General features: G+C 36.9%; 1 protein-coding gene across 16 annotated transcripts in view; it reads right to left on the bottom strand.

Moving 5' to 3' along the window:
* Positions 1 to 15682, bottom strand: part of PHF14 (PHD finger protein 14) — a 267127-nt gene that overhangs the window by 245880 nt on the left and 5565 nt on the right. For all 16 annotated transcript variants that reach the window (XR_010598265.1, XR_010598266.1, XR_010598263.1 and 13 more), the window contains exons 3-4: positions 8926 to 9581; positions 3218 to 3362 (exon numbers count right to left, since the gene is read on the bottom strand). Coding sequence is in view for 11 of the 16 variants with exons in the window: in XM_065583155.1 (XP_065439227.1) it covers positions 3218 to 3362; positions 8926 to 9581 (801 nt within the window). In the remaining 5 variants the exon portion in view is untranslated. The remainder of the gene's footprint in view (positions 1 to 3217; positions 3363 to 8925; positions 9582 to 15682) is intronic.

Raw genomic sequence — 15682 nt, 5'->3', positions numbered from 1 at the left:
AATTCTCCCACTCTCAGAATAGGGTACTGCAGCTGAAGGCCTGGTATCAACTGTTATCTCAGGTATGACTTAAGTTCAGACCCAGCAGTTGTGTTCCGTCTGTAGTGTTGATCTCCATGCTCCCAATCTGGCAAAAAAGCTGTATCACTTCAGAATGTAACCTGGAAGTATGCTACCGCTCTATAATTGCCTCCAAGTATGTGTTGGGAGGTTGATCTACAACTATTGTGCTTCTTTCTTGCTTGTTTTTCCCCCACAGTCCCCTGTTAAGCTAGATCAATACATTCACAGAGGAAAGTTTTATAATCCAATATACAATAACTTCATCTCACTGGACCAGATGACATGGAGCTGCTGTGTGATACATTTTACAAACAACACAGTACACCACCACCACCACATCTGAATGTTTTCTACACTAACTAGAAAAAAACTGTAGTATGTAATATTAGGTTGTGAATTTAAACACACAAAAGTTTGTTAACATTTTATTTCCTCTCTTATAGTATCATTAACTCTTCCACAAACTGCATATAGCAGTCGGTTAGACTGTTTAATGTAGACAATATGTAGTTTTATGTTGAAAACCTTGACTTTTTTCAATTTTTGGCTTTAATCTACAGAATTGTAATTTTTTTTAAATGGAAAATTATGAAAGTTTTAAAAAACACTAGTATTGTAACAGTTCCAATTGAGCTTTCAAATTCATACCGCACTGAGGTGAATAAGGTGAGGACAGGCAGATTCCCACCTTTGCTGCGACTGTTTGGAAGGAGACAAGTTTCCGTAAGATTTAGCTGGGAATTGGTCCTGCTTTGAGCAGGGGGTTGGACTAGATGACCTCTTGAGGTCCCTTCCAACTCTGATATTCTATGATTCTATGATTATATTAACAGAGCAACAGCATCTGCTCATGTTCTGGCATGAAATGAGAACTTTTAATGAAAATTCAGTATTTGCAAAAAATTTGCAATATGTTCACAACTACTGTATTTCACAACCCATCATTTTCTATTCCTCTCTAAAAATACTTCCATTAAATCTGAGTATTCTGTCTTCTCCATCCCCCATAGTTAGTTACCAATTGACCTATTTTCAGTTTAAATTCAATCTGACAAGGTCAATTTCAGAGAATGGAAAGCATGCGATGGATTTCACAAACCAGATTCTACACAAAAAGCCAACACTAGAACAGAGAAAACTGTAAAATCAAAATACCAGTAATTAAATGATATTTTACTACACAGTAAATACTCTTAAGAGTACACTCCTTTTTAGCACAGAAAAGTCTATTCCCTGCCATACAGATCACAGCAAAGTAACAAAATGAACAGACGGAAAGAGAGATGTCTGGGCAAATGTAGAACTTATTTAATTCATAGCAACTAAAACCAAGGGCAATTGCTAGCAAGTGCACCACCCCTAGCTATGTCACATGCTATGATATGTACCAGACAGTTTTCTTCAGACACACTGCAATCAATATGTCAGGAGAACTGACATCACAGTTGGGGGTACCCTGTTATTACAAGTAAGTTACAAGATCCTAGCATAAAGGCATCTATCCAAAGTGACAGATTAAAGATTTTATAAAAGAAATGGGATTTATCCACACCTGAAAGTGAACATTTTGAAAAGTAATTATACTGTTATAAATTTAACAAACAGAGTCCTCCTTCCCTCCTTAAATCTAAAATTGAGAGGGAAAAAAACTTTTAGTTTTGTCTATAAAAAAAAACTACCACAAATGTTGTTTGTCAGTAGATTTAAATTTCCAGGCTTGCATTGTAATTTTTCATAGACACATGAAAACAAACCAGGGTACTTACTGCATGGAAGAGTGAATTAGTAAACTAGCCTTTCATTTGTATTAGTTACAGGTTTTGGGTATTATAGACTGCAATCACTCTAGATGACAGTTACCTGCCTTACAGAGTTCATAATATCTACTAAGATCTTTGTAGAGCTTCTAAACTCTATGCACCACATCATCAATTGGACTTATAAATTGAGATAAAACTCCATAAAACTAACCCAGAAGTTTATAAATTCTGAGAAAATTAGGAGTAGATGGAAGTCTCAGCAGCAACTCATGAAACAAGGGGCAGGAGAGAGAAAGTCAGAAACCTCCATCCCCTGAACCCCCATAGAGATTCTTAGTAGTCTTAGGGCATGTTTACACTACGAAATTAGGTCGATTTTATAGAAGTTGATCTTTAGCAACCGACTTTATACTAATCAACATTCACTTTTTAAGAAATACATACGTTTCTTTTAGAGTCCCCGTCTCTTTTAAAAACTTGTTATGAAATGAATACACACATATTTTGTGTCATCAGTTTGTGCGCAAGCCAGCAAAAGGAATAAAAGTCAAAGAGGGTCCTGTGGCACCCTCAAAGGTGCCACAGGACCCTCTGTTGCTTTTTACAGATTCAGACTAACACAGCTACCCCTCTGATAAAAGTCAAAGAGTTAGGCTGCAAATTTTATTCATATAGGTATACACACATGCGGCAATACACGCACCTCCCTACACAAAGACACGGTCTCTTACACACATGTGCATGCATAAACTTTCCTATACAGAGAGACTTTTTCCACACACTTTCCTAAATCACCCAGCTGGGAAGGGAGGAGGGTGGGCTGGAGGAGAAAAGATGTGGGGTGGTGAGGGGGGGGGAGGGAAAGAGGCCAAGGACAAGAGCAGGGTGGGGGTGAGAGGGGGCAGTGAAGGGGAGAGGAGAGGGTGTGGGGGGGGTATGTATAGGGACATAATGGGAGTGCAGCAATGTATGGAGGTGAGGAGGATGCTGGGATATGGGGGGTGAGGAACATGGGGGTGGCAGCTCTGGGAAACACTACATTAGTACTCCTAATGTTATCTGAATTCCCCAAAATAAGATCTGAAATATAAATCCTGCATTTTAGCATTTTCAAAATGGAATTTACATTAAAAACTATCTTATAGCTTGCCCCATATTCTCTGAAGTTTTCTTCTCTAAAAGCACATTTACCTAAGGGGGAAAAAAATCACTTTTGGTCTGTTAGAGTGAAATTTATACTATTGCAAGAGATTTCTGCAATACAAAGAATCTAACACCAGTTTTTTAGGGTTCATACGTCAGACCAGGCAGCTTACTTTCTTTATATTAACAAGTAAGCTTTGCCTTTCTCTTTTCCTTCCCAATAATAAAATAGAATAAAGAGACAAAATTACCTTCATGCACTGTTATTCCACAATTGTCACACTGGATTATTTCATCAGCATCTTCACTGTTATCCCCAAGACAAACACAGCAAATCAGAATATGGTCCATTTTCTGGGAGGTCCAGTTTTGAGACTTTTCAAGGATCAGAGAGTCCTAGCATTGAAAAATTAAGATGCAATGATTACACTGGGAATCACACTGGAATAGTTTATTATTTCTATTGAAAACAGGTATTTGCCCAGTGTAAATAAAAAAAATTAAAAAGACAAGGATAAAATATATTGTTGCCCTGTAACATTTTTATATTTATAAATGTATACATAAAAACATTTTAAAGCATGTAAAAACCTTCAAGTGCTTAATTTTTCCATGTGCATAAAAAAAGTCTTCCTCTCCGCTAAAATTGTATGATGCTCAAGTGCAATTCTGCCATCCACCTTTTAGGGTCTTGATGACGCCCACTATAGAGAAGCCTTGCTTGGGTGGGCCTTATGAGATCTACTAGAGCAGGTCTCCCTTCCAGCAGACCTTATCCACCAACTTGATTTAAACTGTTGGTGTTCTTTAAAAGACGAATATAAGAAACATACAAAACTTCATTGCAAGAAGAATTAAGGTTGAAAGTATGTTTTGGGAGTCCAGCTACCTTCAGAAAATTATTACACTAACAAAGTCTATACCTTTCCAAAAGCCCACACAAGTGTTAAAAAAGTATACTGCTGATTTTACATATGATTCATTAAATGGGTAATAATTTCTCATCTTCTCACTACTAACATGAGTGAGGGTTTGCAGGATCACATATGTAGCTTATAAAGTACTTTAGATTTCCTCACAGTGAAAAACACTATATGAAGTGAAATATTACTAATTTATACCATTTTATATAATTCAATTAGCAATTCTCTCATGAAAACATGGAGCAGTTTATATGATTAAGATATAAAACAGTGATGGATAAGTTTGGGGTATTTTCAACCTTTCAAGGTATTTAAATGAATACTATTTAGAATGGATTTAAGGTTATCCTTAAATTGATTAATATGTTTCTGGACTGTAAAATTGTGTCTCTGTACTGTATTAGCACACTGCACCCCCGACTCCCACCTCCATTTTTATAAAAAAAAAGAGTAGAACATGGAACTTAGAGTGGCTTCACCAATAAAGTCTTAACGTATGGAGAGGTGAGGCATCGGACGCACTAGTAATAAAACCATCACTACTGATTAATTAAAGAAGCATTTGTAATAGTTTCAGAGCATAGGTTGGCAATCCAGGACTGACACGGAAAACTCCACAGATTACCTGTGGCTCATGGACAACAGTTTGAGAACCATTTCCTTAGAAAATAAATCTGATGCCCAAGTAGCTCTGAAGATACAAAAAGTATTTTGCCATACTTGCATCGTTCATTGATTGATCACTTTGCTCATAATTAAAAGCAATACAGTACTAGACAGAGAATATCATAAGTAGTAAACATTTCCCAGATGCAAAAGCAATTAGTTTCCAGATGATGTGGGTCTTGTGATATTTTCTCTTCCCAAATTTTCCTAAAAACAAAAACAAGTTTCTAGTTGCCATATTCAGGACTACAGGTAATAGTTACAATGCAGTGGTAACAGACTAATGACAGCCTGGGGGCAGGTGGGGGAGGCGGATTTATGATTCAGCATAAACTTTTGAGTGAGACGAATTAACATAACACAATAACTGTTCCAGTTAACTTTTCATTACAATATGCTAAATGCACATTAATAATCCTTGCTGCAAAAGATAATGCAAGCTGTATAATTAGTATAAAATTGTTTTAAAATGTCTAGTACTCAAACACTGAGAAAAGTGAGGCCAATACCAAACTGAGGATTTCAAAGTCTGAGTAATATATCTAGGTCCTCAACATTTTAAGGAATTTTCCAAAAGCTCAAGGAGATACATTTTCAATATGGTATGTAAAACCATCATTTCTACAGTAAGCAAAAGATGTACCTAGATTATATATAAAATCTAATATGGCGCACTAGAACTAGGAATAAAATGTAATTTACTATGGTGTGTTTGCCAACATCACATGAAGAAACTGTTGACTAGGTTGTTCTATTTTTCTGAAGTTTAAAGAAAATTAGAACAGTCTACATAATCTCAGGAGATCAATACAGAGCTCTTGTATGTATAGATCAATAACACAAAACTTGTCACTTCTTGGTTACCAGTCTGAATCCACCCCCAGTTGCTTTATGATGGTTGTTCAGTGGCCAACATAAAATATGTTTGTAGATCTCAATCTGCTTCCATTACACAGTACAACTGGCATCTTGATCTGACAGGCCAAGGAACAGGGCACAGAGAATAAGTGATCTTCCAACCCCAAAATTTGGGCACTGAAGTTCAGGAATGAGGCACATTGGTGGAGCACTGTGGGAAAGTTTGTACTGCTGCTACTACCTTTTCTCTTTACAGAAGATTCCTGGTTCCAGAGCTGTTAATCTGGCACAAGCTATATATTTACATCAAACATTTAAAAAAAAAATGTATAATTGCCTATAAACATGATTTAGGTAACTTTCCATTCACTGTACAAACACAAAAATGTGTTAGCAATACCTCCTAATTATGGCAGATTAACTATGCACCGGCACAGTTAGACTTGTAGCAGAGAGGTCCTTAAAGTTCTAAGGACTTTACAGAAAGCCAGAATTTTCAATCACCACCACATGCTCAGATTCTTTGCTTGGCTTCATTGAGGAAAGTCTAAAATTTTGGTCTGATTTCTAGTTCTATAAACACTGACATTTTTCTTGCTAAAAGCAAACTTATAAAACTTGTGACATTTTATCCAACTGAATAAAACTAAAACTGTACTGTGAAAACAACACTGATATAACATTTATATGAAGAAAATATGTATGAGAAACAGACAGAAGGTAGAGGGCTAAGCCAATGCTGCAAGGATATCAAATTCAGCATCAAGATTAGGTTTTGTGAGGGGACACTGAATCCGTGGTATGCTGCATGTAGTGGCCAGGAACCCTCATGTGGGGTCAAGAACTGTTGTTCCAGCTAAACCCTACACCTGCAAGGTAAAGGGGCGGATTTCATTCCCATCACCACTTAATTCCCCATACAAAGCCCACTATTAACAGCTTTTGTAGGAAGTATTAAGTTTCACAACCTATGCACATGTACCTCCTAATAACTTTAATGGGAATTGCAAAGGGCCTCACCGGGGAAGAAAAGAACTCCTTAAAGCAATAGCAATTATAAAATTGAAGAGCATCATTTATCTATTAATGATGCTTGACACAAGTTGCGACAAAGTAGGCTTGTCTGCCTACACTTAATACAGCGGAACACTATAAAGGTAATGCATTACAACACAGGTTCAAGTATAACATGGTCTGTCCTTGAATTCTATCTTTGCAAAATGAAAGGGTAAAAAAAATTAACAGCAAAAAGACTTGAAAGTGATAAGAACCAAAACCTTATTAAAGGCCTCAATATTAGTTGCCTACACAAAGTTAGTTGCTTAAATACTCTGTCCTTTCATACATCAAGCAAAGTAACAGCTGCATTACTAGGACTTCAGCTTCTGCATTGTAATGAGATTCTACTGGACTCTAAAAGGAACTATTTTTACTAAATGTGAAAAATTATTATACTGGCGCTGCCAGCAGCACTTTTGAAACCTTGTTGTTTCAAATCCCATAAAGTGAAATTGGACATGTATTCTGTTAACCTAGAAGTTAAAATTAGATTAAAAGTGAAAATTGGCTTAATGGACTTTAATTTTTTAAGAGATCCAATTACCTTACTCTGTATTGAAGGAAAACAAAATCTAAAAACAGCTTAATCAAAAAATTCAGATAGTTCTTAATGTGCATTGTTAGGATAATTTTTAATCAGTTGTGACAGTTCGTTTTGAAAGGTAGGAAAGATGGTCTTATTATTAATGCCCAAGATTTGAAGCTAGGAGATCTGAATTTTAAATTCTGACTCTGGCAAAGACTGTGGGAAAGTCACTTAAGAATCAATCTGGCAAGGTGCTAAACACCCTCAATTACCATTGATATCAGTGGGAGCTGAAGACACGTTAAGGAACAAGACCTTAATTTCTCGGTCCTTCAGTTTCCCCATCTGTAATATGGGATTATACTGTAACAACACTAACCTACCTCAGATGTTTTGTGAAGATTAGTCCATTAATATCTGTGAAGTGCTTTGAGAGCCTCAGCTAGAAGGCATGGATAAGTGTATAGTGGTAGTTTAAAATTATAAAATGATATAAAGGAAAAGGGACAGAGTGGGCTACTCTCCCCTTAAGAGATCCCTAAAGATCAGGTAAAATAGGCCTGCAGTATCACTGTCTGTATTGTACCTACTGTATTGTACCTACCTGGCAAGAGGGCAAACCTGGCATGAGGTTCAAAATGACACATTCATCTAAGAAGTACTTTAGACCCTAACCCTATCAAATCTAACCATTCCGTGTAGGGTCACAACAATAAGCGTATAATGCACACAGTGTCGCAAATTTCCAAATGTAAACAAGTGTACTGGTTTAATGTTAAAAACAGTACATGCATATTCTCAAGTTATCTTTTTAGTCACAACTACTAGCGTTAATAAGATGCACAAGTGATAACCAATGTTAGTGACTAAATCCATAAAGTATCTACAAGTAAGTCTCTCATGAAAGTACAACACAGAAAGACATTTGGTTCTTCAACATTCCAAAATACTAAACCTTGCTCAACCCAATTTGGAGTGTTAATAGTAAAATCATCACACATAACTCATCAGAAAAGACTCTTTAAATGAAAAAAACCTTCTAAGTAATCCTGTATGACTATAATTTATCCAGAAGTTAAACCCTATTGTATCAACAGTATAATTACCTGTAAAAAGTTAAAAACAATAGTCTTTACAGTGATTTTTTTAATTTTGCAACTATGATGTATTAAGTCAACAATCTTAACAACCCAATATAGCACTACCACCCTGTTTAAGGGGATAGGAATTGTGTGTGGTAAAAGACTGCAATATCAGAAACTTAATACATAACATTTGCATTCTGCAATCACAATGTATTCAATGCAATTAATTCTTACCCATGGTAGTGTTTGGTGTTTTAAAAAAATTAGAACATACACTAAAACTATAAACAGCTTGCTAGAGAAATATAACATTCATTCTAGCTAAGCCCACATCAGAGTACATGTTCCTCTATTAAGAATTCTTGAACAGTGAATGTAATTTTTGTTTTCTATGATGTTTGTTGCAATGAGGAACTGGATCAAGAATATTTGCTTTGGGGGGGGGGCATTTGTTAGGACATGTCAAAGCTATTACACGACTTTAGCATTGGTTTCTGTTTAATAAGATACACGCTATAACAGAACTAAACTGTTCATTAGCAGAAGTTAGTTCGCATTATGGACCTACTTGCTATGAAGCTGATCCAAAGGCCATTGAAGCCGATGGAAAGACTCCCATTGATTTAAATGGGTGTTGATTGGCCTTTATGGCCCAAACAAATTTATTTCACCTGCCGTACCCATTTAGTTATGGAATTTTTTTAATTATTAAAAAAAACCACCTCACTGTAAATAGGATTCCAGTCAATCAGTTTAACTTCAATGAGTAATTTAAAAAGAATAGCACTGCAGACTACTTTCCATTTTTCAACAGACATATTATAGAAAGTTGGTTGCTCTACCTCATTACTCTTGCTTTGTGAAAGAGCCAGGCTATCATTTGTCAGCTCCTCATCATCAGCACTATTCCTGCTAAGAACTTTATTTTTCTTTTTCTTGGATCCACCATCACTAGCAGTGCTGCTGTTATCCTCATTGCCTTCCTCATCATTGTCATCCTCATCGCTACCACTTCCATCGTCTTCATCCTCCTCATTATCTCCATCACTTCCCTCTTTCCGCAATGCAGTTTTTCCCTTCTTCTTCCCAGCAGTAGGTCGCCAGTCGTTGTCATCCTCGCTGTCATAATCATCCATTTCATTTAGTTCTTCCATCGATACAAAATCCAGCAGAGGTCGGTTCCTACGCAAATTCCACTTTTTTGGTTCATTTGTTTGCTCATCAGCAGCAGCATCAGATTCAGTTGCTTTTTCTTTCTCCTTTTCTTTTTTCTTTTTTGGCTTCTCATCATCTTCCTCCTGTTCTTTTTTTTCAGTCTTAATCACCTCTTTCTCTGTTGTAAGCATCGTTTCTCCAGCAGAAGTTTTCGGTTGCTGTTCTTCCTCTACTTTCACTTCTGCCAATTCTTCCTCCAAGACATTTTCTTCTGATTCACTACAGGAACCTTCACCACTGTCCTTTGATGCATCTTCACTCCCACGACCACTTCCTTCAGAATCTGTTGAGCATATGAAAATTTAAAAAATGTGTTCCAACACAAATGTACCCAAAAAACCCAAAAGCTGTTGAAGTAACAAGTTGTTAAAATTACAGAATGATGCATGTTCCTCCCTTATTAGGCATCCAACCTACGTTGCAGTTGGTGTCCAAATATCGCTACTGCAAGTAGTACTACTCAGAATCTGTTGAATGAGTGCATTTTGAAATGGGGGGGAAAAAAAGTTAAGATATATTAAACAACACCTGTTAAATTCCCCTTTGAATCTCATCTCATATTACCAATAGGCAGCAGTATGGGATAGATATAGTCGCCATTTGATATTATAAAGCATGAATAATTGCACTTGTTTTAAAATCTTAGTAGTTATTTCCTAAACCTTGAAAATGAAAGCTCAAAATAAAATAGATACTCAATACCAATCATGCCATTTAAAGATTATTAAGGTTACAAAATTAAGCATTCAAAAGTCAAGAAGTGCCAAAGTTGAGTTTGCTCATACAAACTTAACTCTGCCACCTGGTATATATGCATAGTAAGAATTTTTAATTTCACCATCACTTACTATCTTTACCCTACAAGACCTATGCCTCATTCACTCCATAGTTTGGACAATGGGCAAGTCTGAACTGGGTGTCACCCCATTATCATTCTTCAGTTACTAATCCCTTGTCTCATTTACTACACTAGTCCAATTTGCACAATGGATAAGGCAGAGGTTCTCTATTCAGTATGCAAATAAGTGAGGTTGGAGTTCTGTTGGGAAAAAAGGAGAGCATGTAAAAATGTAATTAAAGATTATTATGATGCATTTGCACAAAAAGGTTGAAAGATGCATGGACACTTCCTGACTTGAGTGTTTCTCTTAGTAACCAACATTCTTTTACTAGTTTTCATTTTAAATATTTATTTTAAGTTAAGAGAAATGAAGAATAAATTATCTTATTTGGAGCAATTTACTAGAAAACAGTAGAAAGTTCTGTTCTGCATGATACATGCCCTCAACGAGGCAAAGGCTTCAATGAAGTAAGGATTGAGATTTTCCAAATCTACCACCAAATTGTACCGGTCACCTCCAACAAGTGCCAATAAATAAAATAAATAACCTCATCATGTATCTTTTGAGCCACACATTGTAGAGAACTGCTTTACTGGCACCTAAAAAAAAAATATTAAAAAATGCCTCTGCCCTTAATCATCTTACTTACCAGTAATAGCAACTAATGAATTTTATTAGTTACCAAAGAGCAATCCCTGCACACACCTTCATAGCCATATACAGCCCAATAGACAGTGGAACTAGCATGGTTCTGTATGGTGAAGACAGGATGCAGAGAGCCCCATACACACACCATGTAGCTAAGCCCTAAAGAGTGACACCAGGTGCTAAATTTCGTATAGGACCCATTTCTTACAATAAATGTTAATTAATTTAGAAGTTAACACATTTTACTTTTAAGAGTAAAAGACTTATGGTAAGCCAGCAAAGTAGGCTCACGATAACAGGAGAAGAGTGCCTGGCACCATTTTGGAGAGTTCCTTTAATTGATCTTTCCTCGCTCTTGATCCTGCCAAGACTTATTCACATGCTTAAATTAAGCTCAAAGAAAAGTCTTTCCAGAATCCAAATTTGAGCATGCAGAGTACGCAGCAAGTGTCCTGAATTGAACATGTGGTAGGGCCATGACCACCATGTACAACTTCAGATATCCTGAGTCCTTCCCTTAAGGAGACAACAGCCTCCATGACTAGGGGAAAACAAAAGAAACTATCTACTAATACAGTATCACAAAGCCCCAGTGTCACAAAAGCAATTTTTTTAAGTTAAGTATGCTTAAGCTGGTCAAGTCCCAGGGCCAAGGCTGTACTAAACTGTGCCTGCATTTGATTATGAAAATCACTTTATCAACATTATTGCAAGAAAGTCACAGTCAAAATGTTAATCTTAGATAAATGTAGATATAACTGCACTAGGAAGTAGAGTCTTGTCCTTTTATAGTTTTTTTTTTAATTCTAAATATGCTATGATTAAAGCTTTTTCTAAAAATTAAACTTGTAATACAACTGCTTAAAATAATTGCTCCACGACTAATTTTGACCTTTAAGAAGTAAAGGCTCATAGTTGAACAGCAAACCATCTGACTGCCCAAAAAAAATACATACAAGTAATGGGATACATTTTTTAAACTCTTTTCTCTGTACAATTTGTCAAATATTATTTAAATTTGCAAAAAATACATTATTTATACAGCAATGGTCAACATAGCACTATCAGAAAAAAAAGGGTTTTTTGTCTGAAAGCCTAATGGAGCTTTTCTAGCTCTTTCCAACCCTTCATTCTTGCAACCTGTCCCTGTTTCCATGTTCCCTGTCAGCTAACCACCTCTACTCAGTCTCAAGTCCAGTCACAAAAACTGGAAAAAGTAGTATGTAAACCAAATATCTCGGAGAAACTATAGTATACCGTAGGCCATTTCAATCATTTCACCTAATTACAAAAAGGTACATTTCTTTTTTTAAAAGGACAGTTTTAAAATATCTTAAAGAATAATCGTTACAAAACATGCCATTTTGCTGGTTTCATATAGGATAAGACAATTCTTCTCCAGTTTCAATGTATGAAAAAGAAGGAACTTTAAAATCCTTATAACTTATGTTCTATTAGCAGATTATCTGATAGCCAGAAAATAAACAGGAAAGCTACACACCATAATTGTGCATATTGAATATAATAGTGGCTAAATCAATCTTAAATACCAAAAAAGAACAGAATTGGCATCGTGTGTAATGTTCCAAACATTTGATTTTAGACTGAATCTAATGTCAATTTAACTTGCAGCCATAATTTTATGCACTTATTTGCCTTGTAAGAAGGTTTGACTAAGCATTTTAAAATATTAAGGATCTGAGCCATACACTTCAATTAAAACACTGCTGATACCAGAAGAGAGAGAGTAATGTATACAAAGACAAAGATCACCAGACAAAAGAGTTTAAGATATGATTGTACTGATCAGAGGCAGTACTTTGTCTTCCAATGCCTGTGAGTGAAGCATTTAAGCAACTTTATCAAATGCAGGTGTGGATTTGAGAAGGCTACAAAAAAAGGAGTTGTGAATGATTGGCCTGCAGACACACAACTGGAGATTGTAAGTCTGTCAGATGCTGTAAACTGAAGTGTGTCATGTCTAGTCAGCAAAAGGATGAAAAGCATCTAAGGACAACCCAGTTACTAATGATGTAGTAAGTGGGCATTCTTACCTCTGAGCCAGCACTCAATAAGTGACCCAGCATCCAGCACAGTGGCTTTCTCTTTATTCATGTCTGTTCAGAGCCCAGCAGAATAAGGTACCAATTTTGATTGGGATCTTTGGGTGATAGCATAATGTCAGGTGTTTATTAATAAATAATAAAGGCAAGAAAAGCATCATGCAGCTTGTGGCATAAAAGGAAATTAAAAAAAAAAGTTAAAGAGTAAAAAGGTCTGAGCACTTTAACCCTGCTGTCATATATTTCAAAATCCATCTTGCCTACTTAAAAATTCACTTTAATGTTTTCCGTTGAAACTATAATGTTCTTCACCCCACTTATTATGCAGCAATGCTGATGCAAATGGATGCAGAGTCCATCCCTCAAAAGTGACTACATATCCACATGGGCTGTAAAGTGCTTTGAGAGCTCTAGGCTAAAAAGATGCTATATACACAAGTTATACAGGGAACAAATAGATACTCTAGTCCAGGCATCAAGAATCCTTAGGATGCATCTATTTAAAGTTAAAGAGAAGAGTATACTATAGCTGCTTTTCAAAGCAAACTCTCAAAGCACTGATCTTTATTGTGCACTGTTGGATTGCAAAACTTCAGTTGAAGACATGAAACTTTGCATCACGGGGTACACGCAAGCATCCCAAATCAAACTTGAATGTTCTTTGTCTCTTGTAACTTAAAAAAAAAAAAAAAAAAAAAAAAAAAGCACCAAACCAATTATTTTTTAAAAGTTATTCCAAAACAGACCATGTAATGCCAATCTTCAGCCAGGAATAAGTCTTTAAATTATTTGTAATAAATGAGTAATAAATACAACTTTAACTATAATGATAGTAAGGGCTGGTCTACACTGGAGGGGGTGGGGGGGGAAAAAAAGAGGGAAATCGATCCAATCGATCGAATAGCATAGCTGAAGTCGAAGTATCTTGGATCGAATTACCTGGGGTCCACACGGCGCCGGATCGATGGCTGTGGCTCCCCCGTCGACTGCGCTACTGCCGCTCGCTCTGGTGGAGTTCCAGAGTTGACAATGAGCGCGTTCGGGGATCGATATATCGCGTCTTAACGAGACGCGATATATCGATCCCGGATAAATCGATTGCTACCTGCCATAGTGAAGGCGGGTAGTGAAGACATACTATTTCTAAGTAGTGCTCCTTAGTGTATCTGCGAAGGTGTAAGAAAGTTACTTTTTTCATTGAAAATAACCATGCAAATGCAACACTAAGGTTGAGAACTAGTGTCATGTCTAGACTGGGGAAGTTTATGAATTCCAAAACCAGTTCAGCTGAATGGATGTTAAAACCAGTGGGATCCTTAAAGCAGATAAGACATCAGATGCTTCCATCATTTTACCATTGTGTTGGTTACACTTGATGAAAAGCCTAAAAACAGGATTAACTGACACTGTTATAAAAATGGGTCTGACACCCATGGAAACCTTGGCCACACTAGGGTTACCACTGGAACCGGTAAGTAATTTGTTCTTTTATTTTGGAAGTTCCCTTATCACATACAAAACATCAGAGGAACAGAATCCAGAAGATTTGGGAGTTAAAATACCTATTTGAACAGTTGAGTCCAATCTTGCAAACCCTTGCTACAGCACATACTTCCATTGCGTTCAGTGTGACAACGAGCACAATTAAGGGTTTGCAGTATCTTAGCATCTCATACTACTACGCAGCCTGTTAAGATCTAGAACTTCACACACATAGATGCAACGTGGCTGACTGAGGGGAACCCAACTTTTGAATTTCTTGACCTCGGTGCATTTAAATCCTCATATTTGATGTTTAGTTAACTTTTTTCCTATGGAACTTCTTAGATTTTTACCAAAAATTTTAGTAATTTGAAATAGCTGTTTGTGTGTGTGTGTGTGTGTGTGTATTTGAACACTGACTTAAATAGGCAGCAATGCATGTATTTGGGTGAGTAAGCCACACGTACTGGCATTTATTTGAAAATGTAATCATATTGCACAATACAATAAGGTTATTCTCCATTTACTTTTAGTCATTTGGTTATCTACATTTGTAAGGAATCCATTCCACACAAGAAGTTCAGCCATAGAATTCTAAATCCAAAGAGTACTTAGACTTAAAGAGATATAGGCCCTGATCCTGCAACATACTGTACATCAGGGATTGGCAACCTTTGGCATGCGGCCCACCAGGGTAAGCACCCTGGCGGGTCGGGCCAGTTTGTTTACCTGCCGCATTCCGCAGGTTCGGCCGATCGTGGCTCCCACTGGCCGCAGTTCGCCGTTCTAAGCCTATGGGGGCTGCGGGAAGCGGCATAGGCTGAGGGATGTGCTGGCCGCCGCTTCCCACATCCCCCATTGACCTGGAGCGGCAAACCAGGGTGCTTACCCTGGCGGGCTGTATGCCAAAGGTTGCCGATCCCTGCTATACATAGACAGACCTCTGGATCCACATGGAGCACCACGGAATTCAATAGGGTTCCACGTGAACACAAGGATCTGCCCATGTGTTATGAATTGCAGATTCAACAATGTTGTAAACTAAAGGGGGGGGGGAAATCTACTCTTCAATCAAGGTATTATTTGTGAGGCAAACTTTGGACATGTTGCAGAGTCCTTTGTAGTTCAGTTCTTCCATCAAAAAAGTAACCAGGCCAAGCATAGCTTAAATTTAAAATCATATATCAACCACATTCAAAACAGCACAGATCTGCTCTTTCAAGCATACAATTATTGTCTAATTAGTATGAAACACAGGAAGCAATCTAAACATTTATATTGTACTAAAAATCAACACAAAAGGGATAGAAGCCATTGAAGAACTGACAAGCTTTTCCTTTCAAAAGGGT

The sequence above is a fragment of the Chrysemys picta genome, chromosome 2, assembly GCF_011386835.1.
Source record: "Chrysemys picta bellii isolate R12L10 chromosome 2, ASM1138683v2, whole genome shotgun sequence".
Classification (NCBI taxonomy): Eukaryota; Metazoa; Chordata; order Testudines; family Emydidae; genus Chrysemys; species Chrysemys picta.
Note: the sequence above shows the minus strand (reverse complement) of the source record. Positions and strands in the feature narration are given on the sequence as shown.